The 12,277-nt window shown below is 39.5% G+C and overlaps 1 protein-coding gene across 1 annotated transcript in view; it reads left to right on the top strand.

The window, feature by feature from the left end:
- Positions 1–12,277, top strand: part of CPEB3 (cytoplasmic polyadenylation element binding protein 3) — a 172,267-nt gene that overhangs the window by 152,778 nt on the left and 7,212 nt on the right. The window contains exon 10 of the mRNA XM_025210887.1: positions 9,565–9,746. Coding sequence (XP_025066672.1) covers positions 9,565–9,746 — 182 coding nt within the window. The remainder of the gene's footprint in view (positions 1–9,564; positions 9,747–12,277) is intronic.

The raw sequence follows: 12,277 nt of genomic DNA, 5'->3' as shown, positions 1-12,277 counted from the left end.
CCCTGGCAGACAGCACCCAATCCAGTGGGAAGGCAGCATGAGAGTGGCTGGGTGTGCTGGTGGCTGTAGAAGGTGATGGGGATGGTGCATGGGGTGCTGGAAGCCCACTAAACCTGAGCTTCCCTGAGCATGTCTGGACTTCCAGTGCCCCATGCACCATCCCCACTGCCTTCTCCGGCCACCAGCACACCCATGTGACACATACATGTGCACAAATTTTTTTTTATCCACAATGGGACAATTTGCCCCGTTTTTAAATGCATTGGTTTAAGTTGCCATGCTCAAAGAAATTTTTCCACAAAAAAAATTGTGCATGTGTACATGGTGATGCCATTTAGACAAATGACTTGTTTCTCATCACTGTGTCGTGTGTACATGGCCCCACCATCACATGTACAATCTCCCTTAGAGGCCAACTGTTTCAGAGAGGCATGAGCTTTTGTAGGCAACTATGACTTTGGTCAGATGCTACGAATGAACTGGCAGAAATATTTTTTTTTAATAGAAGGGAAAGGTATAAAGGAAGGGGAGGCTGCGAAGTGTTATTGGGGTTCAATTAGATCAGTGGTTCTCGGGGGTTTTAGACTCAAGGCACCCCTCATTTGGCTCCACACACTTTGGAAAATGTTAGCCCTTTTTCACTCGCTTTTTACTACACAAAAATAATAGAACAATTCTGCTGTTGCAAAAACCTAAGAAAGACCAGAACAGGTCAGAGTATTTTTAACACTATGGGTTCCTATTTGAAATATCTGGGTTGATCGTGTTTGTACACTTAATAGTGTTAATATTGCATGGCACCCTTGAAAGGATATTGGGGTGCCATGGTACCCTGGTGGAGAATCACTGGTTTAAATCAGCTGCTAAACAAAACAGAAGCACAAAATTCTTGGTTCAGAGGTTATATCCAGGGATCCAGGTTTTTCATTTCCCATGGAAAAAAGGAGTAAACCACAGATTTTTACCAAAGGCAAACACAGATATCTCATTTTACTGGAGAAAACTGTGGATTTTGCAGTTTTGTAGTGATCCCTCTGCAGGCTGGAAGAGTTCCAGCCTGCAGGGGGCTGAGAGGGAGCAGGAGGAGGGCAGTCAGGCAGGGAGCACCTTGTGCATGTATACGCACATGGCCCCAGGCAGCCTGGAGAGCAGCTCCTTCCAGTAAGTTGTGGGGGGTGGGGAATTGAGGGCCCCATAGGGAGGAAGGGAGGGAAGTTGAGCAGGGTTGGGGTTGGGGCTGCTGCCCAGCTGGGCAGTTCCTGGGGCTTGGGGCCTGGGGCCGTAACACATGGCCACAGGGCCCGCCCTGGCTGTCTTTTTCCTTGGAGGTGTCTGATGTCGGAACCAGGCAGGAAGGTGCAAAAATCCTTCTTTTTTGTTTAGCAATGAAGTTTATTTTTCCAAAAATGGCTAAATATATATTTCCAAAAACAGAAAAATAAACTTCATTGCTAAACAAGAAAGAGAGATTTTTGCACTTCCCTGCCTGCTTCTGACATCAGACACCTCCAGGGATGAAGACAGCCTTATCTGCACATCACAGAGCAACACTTACACGAAAGGACTCTCAGACCCAGGGGAGTACACTTCCAGCTTTTATCTCCCCTGTGCAAAATGAACTTTTATTTTCTACCTAAGAGCATTTTGACAATCTTTGATCTCTCTTCAACCTGAAGAAGGCTGCGTGTGCCCAAAAGCTTGCAAAGACAGACTTTTTTGCTACTTTTTAGTTGGTGTAATAAAAGATATCACCTCTGAACCAAGAGTTTTATGCTTCTCTTTTTCTCAGTTCAACACTGCTACAAATAGATCCCTTAAACAAAACAAGACAGTTAACACTTGAAAGAACACCAAAGTAAACGGCTTGTTCAGATATTGAGCTAAGAATCCATAGCCCTTATTAAGACGCAGGTTAATACAGTCCTGTCTAGATGACTTCTAGTTTTTACAGTTTCACATTTAAGACTCTTTTTTGTTTGTTTGTTTGTTTTTTGTTTGAAGGACAGCTACACTGACATTAGTAATGAAATGTCCAGGGAGGTTAAGGTGTTCTTTCACAAGCTTTTGTGTTTTTGGCATTGATGTTGAATCTGTATCCATCCTTTTATATAGAGATCCTCATGCCTGACCAATATAGAGAGCAAAGGGAAACTGTAAGCAAGTAATGGTGGAGGATCAGGTGAATGAACCCTAAATGTTATAGTATGTATAGACCAGTCCAGGGATGATGTGTTCCGTGTTGATGGAGGAGCATGACAAAGGTCTGTAGCAGAACACTTTGCTGAGAGGCAAACTTGTGCAACTTGCAATATATTTGCAGTTCTTAGATATTAGTCACAGCCTGAGACTTTTAAAAATTTCTTTCTTGAAAAAACAAGTGGTAAAAAGTCACCTCTCTTTGTTTTGTGTTTGTCTTTGTCCTTTCCAAGGTTATGCCTTTCTGCTGTTCCAAGAAGAAAGTTCTGTACAAGCTCTTATAGATGCCTGTCTGGAAGAAGACGGGAAACTGTACCTGTGTGTGTCGAGCCCCACCATCAAGGACAAACCAGTAAGCAGCGTGTACAAGGCACCATAGCTGCCAACTCACTGGCTTCTTACCTCTTCAGTTTTAAAGCAAATAGATTTACAGGCAATTTGCTTATCCAGTGGCTCCCACCTCAAACTGTTCTGATTATTTTGCTGATTCTTAACAGGCTTACCTTCTTGCTTTATCAAAACTTGTTTTTCCAGAAGCTAATAATAGCCACGCTGTTTAATTATTGTTTAGGTTGCAACTTTCAGTTTCATGCTAATAGAATGCCCTGTTACAATTGTATCTGTAACAAAAACTTTGGCTAATTCTTACTTTACTAAGTTTTTCTTAAAAAGAAAAAGAAATGTCCTATGAACTGAAATAGAAAACTCTTTAATCTAGAGACTGGTGCCAATACCTCATGAAATCTCTTCATTGCTTTCAATTCTGTATGTGCTTCCTAAGCAATTCATCATCTTGCAGACTTTTCACTTTCTTTAGCAAGTCTGCTTTGACACAGATTTGGTTTTCTAAAGGAATGTTATTTAAAACCAATGAGAAGCATGCAGTTAGGCTCTTCTGATGACAGGCGAAGGGTGAGATAATACCATATGGAAGAAAAACATCTAAAGTGCATTTCTGCTGAGTCACAAGCAAATCAAATTTTAACTAGAGTCTTCCATTTTTTATATACATAAATTCATTGCTACAGAAAACCAAATATATTTTGCTCTATTTAACTCCAAATCTATTGTGCCTTGGATATCTAATTTAATATTTTCCCCCAGTTCTCCCTTTTTTCTTTTTCGTCCAGAATTACTTTGCTTATTTCCATTCCCTATCAATCATAGGTATTGGCTGGCTAATTGTCTCTACTTGTAATGAACCTATTAACTGCTGGAAAAGAGCCAACTGCTATCAATAACATGCTTCTAATCATCTGGAAAGTAAAGTTGCATTGCAGAAGAAAAACAATGGAACTTCTTGCATGTAAAAAAAAAATAGGTTTTCACCTTAGTCTGGATTCAGAAACGAGTTTAGATAATTTTGTTGCTTGCTTCAGGAACTGTTATGTGACTTCCACTTAGCAATATTAGTCCAATCTCGCTAACAGCTGAGCTAGAATAGAGGCTGAATATTAGATTGAACAAATTAACCTGTTCTCGTCATAACTGTTAACAGGACAGTACAAAGACACTCAGGAATTGCTGTCTCTGTTAAATCCTATAAGAAAACTACTTCCATGTTCTCTATTACTAATCTTTTATCTGGACATTTTAAAAACAGAAAGGGATCTGTTAGACTAATTTTTAAGACTGGTTTTATTCGTAATGAGTTGCTACTTAACTTTTTACAGGCACCAGGACAAAAAAATAGTAGTAGTCTGTTTTAGACCGTCATGGTAATGTATTTCTCTAAACATCAAGGGTATGTAGTTCTTATTTCCAAAGGTAATTTCAGCCATTTGCTGACTGCCTGCTTATTCCATGTGCACAAATATTTATTGCCTGCTCCAGTGGTTAAAATGCTTTACAAATGAGAAAGTTAAGGAGCCTGGCACCAATCCTGAAGACATTTAAATTCACATGATGGGGCTATTCATATAAGCAAAATTGCGTACATGCCTAATTTCTTGCGGGATTGGGAGTTTAGGTTTTATCTAATGGTAGCTCTTATGTATTGTAATTAAATCATACTGTATGCACAATTCTTCTGGAATAGTCATTAAGGACATTCAGATAAAAGATTCCAAATAGCTTATTTGAATGAGAAGAGTATGCAACTTGCATGGATGAATGGAAATAGCAATTCAGTTGCAATACTAAATATGCTGTCAAATGTCTCTCATGCGGCAGGTTGGAAGGGTGAGTAGGTTCATCCAAATGGCTTTTGAGCATAATGCCTCATTCTGTACAATCTGAAGACTCCCAGTTCAGCTGCCCATCTGGCTCCTTAAGTAGACTAAGCAAATGTCTTTCCATTTAACCAAACCTCTTAGCTGAAGTGAAGGAATTAATTGGACTTCCTTCCTCTATTTTTATCAATTGTTTTAAAAACTTGTGAAAAGCTCCATACAATTAAAAGGAAGTTGAATGTCCAACCTGCAGCCTTAAATTCACACTATACATGATAAAGCTCCAAATGTCTATTTACATATTTTAATGAAGAATGTGGGAAAGGCAAACTGGGAAAGAATGGACTAGATGAATGCCTGAGGGAATCAACTCAAGTATGGCCTCTAGAAGTGATACATTGTTTGCCTTTTTCAAATGAACACTATGTTGTGCTTTACAAATACTTAGTAGGATAGATAATATGGTATATTTGTACTGTTTTCACTTTTGTATCCCATAATTTTTCTGATTGTTTATTTAAAAAAATATACGTGTGCATATGCATATATGTCCTTTATTCTAATTGGCCTTAATATATTATCTTAAATACTCCCAAGTTGTTTCTCATTTTGATTACTTAAGTAAGGGAAATTAGCAATGAAGTAAAGACAAAATCAACAAATTTTTTTCAGGTGCAAATTCGACCTTGGAACCTCAGTGATAGTGACTTTGTAATGGATGGTTCTCAGCCTTTGGACCCAAGAAAAACCATCTTTGTTGGGGGAGTTCCACGCCCCCTCCGAGCTGGTGAGTAGGCACAGAAATTTAAGATGGGATGGACCATGCTGTCAGCACCTGGGTCAATATTCTAAGGCAAAGATATTCTGTCCGCTTTGAAGGGATTTTTTCACAATATATGTGGATTACTTTTCCAGCATATCCACTTTTTCTGTTCAAAGAGTAAAAATAAAACTTTTTACCTTCAAAATAACCACTAATTAAGATAACAATATGGCTTTATTTGGAATTGTGATTGCTCAGCACCTCTGGAAATCCAACTTTTTTTTTAAAGTTGGGCATCTAAAATTAGAAGTCATCTCAAAATTAGAAAGTATGATGTACTTTATTTCTTATCATGCCACTTAAAAAACCTTAATATTATGTTTAGATGTTTTTATATTTTAGACCTGTTATATTGTAATTCATATTTGAAAAAAAATGCCTTTTAAATAGTGAATTTATTAGAACTTCTCCAAAGCAAGACTATCCAGATTCTCCTACTACTGCACTAAAATTTTAAACTTAAGGTTAGAAATGAGTGTAGGACATTTGAAAGCGGCAGGTTTTTTTCTATGAATCTTATGGGTTTATGTGCATTTTTCTTAAAACAAACAAACAAAAAAGCAAAACAGCAGCAGTAAGGTTGCTTATTTCAGACTGACCTGCCTTTTAGGACTCCATAGGCTCACCAGTCAAAGGATGACTTACAAGTTTTCCAATACTATAGGAGAATCTACTAGTTACTGTGTTGTATATCATTTCCATGTCCACTTATGCGGAGCAGGAATTCTATTTAGTTTGGTAGAATGACTCTGACTTGTGGTGTATTTCATATTAAAAATGTACAGGTTGGTATATAGTCTCACTTTAAAGTGACATGCCAATATCAGACTTAAAAACTATAATTAAAAAAAAATTCCCTATGTCTTTAGGTTCTGGTTGGCTTCTTATTCTAAACTAGTACAAGAAACATTAACGTTCTTAAAACCTTGTTTAGCTTGGATAATGAAAATGACTGGTAGCCAGTCTTACTTTTGAGGTTCTCATGCAGTAGCACAATACAGCAATTCAGCTAGAGCTGACATGGACAGGCTGAAGAACTTGCTGCCTCCCGATGTGGAACCAGAGGTGTTTTTGTTTGCTGTAGTGTTGTTTTGTTTTTTAAGGGTCATAGAGAAGTGGGACTGGAGGGGACCTTCATAGGTCATCTAGTCTTAACCTTCTCTTTACTCTTCCAAAGGGTTCATCTCTACTTCTCCACAAAAGACTGTGTTTGCCCCTTCAAGCTTGTAAAGAATAGATCTGCTCAAGGCTGACTTTAAACACAGTTAATCTGTCCTATTTTGTAGATGCTTTATGCGTTTTTATAAAATAACGTGGTATAATCTTAAATGCAGGGAAAAGCAGCAACTCATTTAAAGGGGCCCAAATGACTGGATTTCTGTAGGACCTCAGAAGCGCTATAACCATCCTTGTAGGTTGGAAATGTAGGGGACTTCTAAATGTAAACCAAAATCAAATTAGACCTTTTAAAATTGATGTTTCATAGAACCTAAATATGGGAACAAGTTATGTTAGCTGGTGCCAGTGTAGAGTTTAACAGTATCTTATTAATGTAATGATTTGTATTATATTAGCGCTGAGGCATTATAGTCTTATAGAAATATTTTTTGGGCTCCAAGTAATAGGCTTAGTTTAAAGAAAAATAATTATATGACATTTACTACAATGGTGACCAAATTTCAGTGAATTTTGTTTGGATTTGAAAACATGATAGGGAAATATAAATCTGAACATTCCTGTAGTGCGCTAATGCATAAGAATCTAAAAGTGAAACTGGCTAGAAACTATATACAATAAATTGGTGTTGTCAAATTATTTTAGTTTGAGGGTGTGAACAGACAAGCTATACTAAGTTGAAGCAAGTACTTGCCCTATGTTGTCTGATCCATGACAGTTGTCTTATACATCTGTTCTATCCCACATTAAGTAGAAGGTAAATAGTGGTAATTGAGCAGTTAGTTTACGCCTGAATATAAAACATCTTGGTTTAGCTTCGAGTTACCTGAGACATAATGGACATATGAAAATTACTGTGGATCTTGCTGACTCAGTTCAGTGTAACTTGTTTATTGTCCGCATCCTTAGCCAAACATGAGGGTAATTTTCAGACTACAAATTAGGAAACTGTTTTTAAAACAGCATTTTTGCTGTGATGGTATACTTTAGTTTAACCTAAACAGCAAAGTCTAGATAGATTTTTAGCTTGATAGTTACTTTAAAGGTCCAATTCTGGAAATATTGTCCTCTGCAGGAATGACTGCATTATGCATGTTGTACTGATCAGTGATTTCTGTAATTGATTTCTATGTACATACTGATACTGGGGTACATCCAGAGGTGTCACCACTGATAAAATTAGTTTTTATCTTGTAAAGATCAAGGGCCAGGTTTGGAATTCTTTGGCCACTATTGTCTGTTGCACCTCTTATGTAGCTGCTGCTTTCAGTTCTTGGGTAGCCTTGTGTGCGCTGAACAAAGGTAAACATTGGAACAGCACATTGGAGCTTCCGCCTTTCACTTTTGACCACAGACTTCTACCCCCATCTTCACCCAGTTCACTGAGATTGGAGGGCAGCAGGGATCCTGACCATGTAGCTTCTTCCTTGCCCCCAAAATAAGAGCTTTCCCTGGAGATTAGGGAGAAATCAAGGAATGTGACGGTGTGGATTTTTTTTTTAAACATACCACCATTGGAGCTTTTTGATGGGGGGTACAATTTTGCTAGGAGCTGTGCTAGAGCATGCTAGGGATGTTCAATGGAGGCACTGGTGTGCGATAAGGATGGTGGAGTTGAAAAGAGCAGGGGTATTGCTAGGTTTTTAACATGCCAGGAGGGACTGCATGGCTGTGGTATTCAGAGTGCGGTGGTAAACTTGAAGGAAACATTTGGAGAGGTAATTGGGGGAAGGAGGGGCAGCAGCAGAGAAGGGGGGGATCAGAGGAAAACATGATAAGCAGGAGTTGAGTAAGATGCATGTAAGGAGTAAGGTGAAGATGCTCATTTGTTTCAGAATCCGTTTCCATGCTGATATCACCTCATACTTGGGGGAGGAACTTTTTGGGAAGAGTTTGGGGGGTGGGCAGTCTAATGACTCTCAAGTTCATCTCGTTATTTGGATGCTTAGGTCATGCTATTTGAAGTTATTGGTCTGACAATTCAGATCTGGTAACTGTCGCACAAAATCTCTGAAAAGCTAAAGGGCTTAAAATTATATTCCCCCCAGCTTTTCTTTTAAATCAGTGAGCTCCTCTTTGCATTGCTTGTTCAATAAAAGCTATCTTTCTAACAACTAGCTTTGTCTTTGCTCACTACTTGACTATAGGCCCTCATCGTTCCCCCTCCCCACTAGCCCTGGAAATGTGGTTCTAGGCAGTTCCTCTTTCTCAAGTAACCCCAAATCAGGCAAGCACACTGCAGATTTTGGTCAGTTTTAGGCTATCAAAGCTAACTGAAGTCATGTTGAAGAGAGAAGGGAAAGAAGAAAAGTGAACACACCCCCAACCACAGGTCACCCACTGCCTGGGATTGCCAAAACATGAATGCAAGCACACCTCACCCCCAGTTGCCGTGTGAGGCATACTGGCTAGGTGCTCGCTCCTACAACCTGATGTTGGAGGCACAGCATTTCAGTGCCTGAAAGATAACTGTTCTACCTGAAATTCTAGGGCAATGTATGTATGCACACCTCTGACCTGCACCAATTGGTTCCCAACCAGAAACATCGAAGAATGAGTGCAGACACGAGTAACAACTGCACCATTGTAGTTTCCATTTACCAAATTCAAGAACATTTGAAATATACATACTGACATGTGAAAATACAGTTAAACTGTAAGGTACCAAGGCCAGGAGTTACTTGACTATGTATAAATTTAGTGGACCTAGATGGCTTCAAGGACTGGAGCTCATAAACTGCAAGCTGATAGACTTCCATCCTCCACCCGCTACTTTAAAATGAATGCAAAAGCCCAAGGAAACGAATATGATTCTAAGATCAAATGTTTACAATGATAAACCAGAAAATGTTTCTATTTATATTTTTCTTGTTACGACTACTGGGTTACTGTTTTGTCAGGAAATGTATACCATCAAATATAAAGATACAATACTTATGGAAACAATGCCTGCATTTTCTTATTGTCTCATTGACATTTGGATGAAGTATAACTGATAATGACATACTGCTTGTTACACAAGATAGAATCTCAGGAAATTTTTCCTTATTACTTCTGCCATTTTTGTTACATTTTTAGTATACTTCAGATGTTCAGGTTTTATTCTTTGTCCAGTATAACTTTTAAATTCCTTTTCTGTTTGCCTTGAGAACTTCCTGTACTTTGAGTTTACAACATTTGGTAATTTTTTCCTTGTAGTTGAATTGGCAATGATTATGGACCGTTTATATGGAGGTGTCTGCTATGCTGGCATTGATACTGACCCAGAATTGAAGTACCCAAAAGGTGCTGGGAGAGTGGCTTTCTCCAATCAGCAGAGCTATATTGCTGCTATTAGTGCTCGCTTTGTCCAGCTCCAACACAATGACATTGATAAACGGGTAAGTAAAATGGCATAGAATAGAATGATTATTTTTTACAAAATTGTACAGGAGGTAACGAATCTTTTTAATTGTGTGAGAGGAGGCTATAAGCTGTGATCTCTAGCTGAGATTCAGTAAGTTGAAGCAAAATGAAAATGACGGACCTAAATTTCTCCTCTAAAGAAACAATCCTGTGTTGAAAGTGGGAAATAGCTGTTTGAAGCTTTTTTAATTGCAAAAACCTTTTGGAAAACAAAGGCATGGTAGAATCTCTTGGCTTCTTTCAGTTGGATGTCTGTTCTTCATGCATCAGCAGTTCAAGTTTGATCAGTGACTGGCATACAACCTGTGGCATTTCAACTATTATCTGCAACCTGGCAATATTGTTTAGTTACCAAGAATTGAGCTGCAGTTGATAGAAGTGAAGGGTGAACTATAGTCACTTAGTATCCTGGTTTGGGACTGGAGCTGAAGCTACAGCTGCTGCCTGCCCCCCTCCCCATCGTGCATTGCCTCTGCATGCCCTGCCACTCCTTTCCCCCACCCTCCTCCTGCTTCATCTCCCTCCCAGTCTGCTGCACCCCTCCTTATCTTTGCTTTGTGCCAGCAGGCTCCATCCCTGCTCCAGTCCAGCCCCACAACAGTGGCATGGAGTCAGTACTGCTGTTCCAGCCTAGCCCACTAGCAGCAGTTCTCAATTGCTGCTGCTATGGGAGCGGGCTAGAGCTGTGCCCCAGGCTGCAGGGAAGGAGCCTGTTGGTGTGGAGAAAAGGAAAGGGGGGCAGATGGGGTGGGGAGGGAGATTTTGGGAGGTGGGGACCTGAGGCTGCAGGTAGCAGAAGTGGCATGGAGGAGGGAGGAACAGGGGCAGGGGGAATCGGAGCAACCTGAAGCTGTGGGGAGGTGGACACAATGGGCGATTTGTGGGGGGACAGGCATCAGAGGCAAGCTGCCTGCCTCACTCACTGCCTCCATGCTGCCTGCCTCATTACTGCCCCCCTGCCTGCTCTATCACGCTCTATCCATTACTGCCCCCATCATCACTTCTCCTTCCACCACCTGCAGTACTGGGGGGAGGGGATGAATTGAAGATGATCCTCCAATAATTAGATTCCATACATGGAAAATTTATAATACATTTTTTGGTATGTAGAATCTAATTATTGGGAGGTTGTCTTACATTCAAGGTCATCTTATATTCAGGTAAATGGGGCATTGCTCCTGTACAGCAACATGTTGGATTGCAAGGGTAAGTGGAGATTTTTGGGAGAGGTTGGGTATAAAATACTGTACTTTAATGCATTTGTCACTTTACAGGAATACAGGACTCAAAGGGACCTCCTGAGTCATCAAATCTAGTCTTCTGCTATTACAGGCACCATGTCAAAGCTTTCATGAACTTGCTAACTTCCCTCCTAATAAATTTAGGGTTGGGGCCCCTTTATTCAGCTTGAGAGGCTTTTTCAAAATGTCACTGCTCTTGGGTTGGGAACCTACTAGTTTCCTGCGTCAAATTTATTCACAGCCAGTTTTTATACCCATTTATTGAGCTGACATTGTCCTTTAGTTCAATCAGTTCTTCCCCTCCCCTAGTACCCATACAGGCAGCAGTCATACCTCCTTTAACCTTCCTTTTGTTAGAGTAAAGAAGCCATGTGATGTAACCTCTTCTCACATGATAGGCCATTCATTCCCTTGGTGAACATAGTAGCCCTCCTGTTCCACTTGGAGTTCATCTTTCTTTGAATATTGGTGAATAGAATTGCCTACAATATGTAAAATAAGGTTGTAGCAATTTTAATCATGTTGAATTTATACTGTACTGCAGCATGCTATGCAAGTTGATTAGTGTGACTGAATTAATAATACTTGGTATGCATTATTACTTGGCACTAGTAATTACAGACATACACAAGCTAACTTTGTAAGTGGTCTGTAGCAGCACAGAAGCAGTGTGGGGGGTAGTGCTCATGTACTTAACCAGCTTCTTGTTAGATTTTGCAATCTGTGCTGAGCTGTTAACTGCTGCAGTTAAACTGCTATGGATATCCATGCTAGCAGTTTAGAGCTAGCTCAGGGATCTGTGTACTGAACTCTGATCTCTGCATTTCCAGTGTAAGCTTATACTGAAAGCTTCAATTTCTATTTCTGACTTGAGGTTTTAAAATTTGTAACTGCATGCAGAGGTAGATTGTTTTAATTATTAGTAAAAACAGTATAAAACTTCTAGCTTGGAAATGAATGGAAAACTCCTTGTTAAATGCGACTCATGCTCTTTGTCACAAATATCCTATAAATATTAAACTAGAATAGAATTACCTTGATGCTGAGTCATTAGATATTACTTTAGATATTACTTTCCTGAAGAAAAACAGGACATTGCAAGATTGAGAAAATGACAATATTTTAATGGTACTTTTAACAATACTGCCAACTTAACACACATGATGTTAAGCTGCATTTTGTTCTCTTGTTTGTTCTCCTGATTTATAAGTTTTTCTATCCTCTTACTGTAAGCTGCCTTAAGGCTTTCTTGGGCAGAGTGCTAT

The sequence above is a fragment of the Alligator sinensis genome, unplaced genomic scaffold, assembly GCF_000455745.1.
Source record: "Alligator sinensis unplaced genomic scaffold, ASM45574v1 scaffold472_2, whole genome shotgun sequence".
NCBI classification, from domain to species: domain Eukaryota; kingdom Metazoa; phylum Chordata; order Crocodylia; family Alligatoridae; genus Alligator; species Alligator sinensis.
Note: the sequence above shows the minus strand (reverse complement) of the source record. Positions and strands in the feature narration are given on the sequence as shown.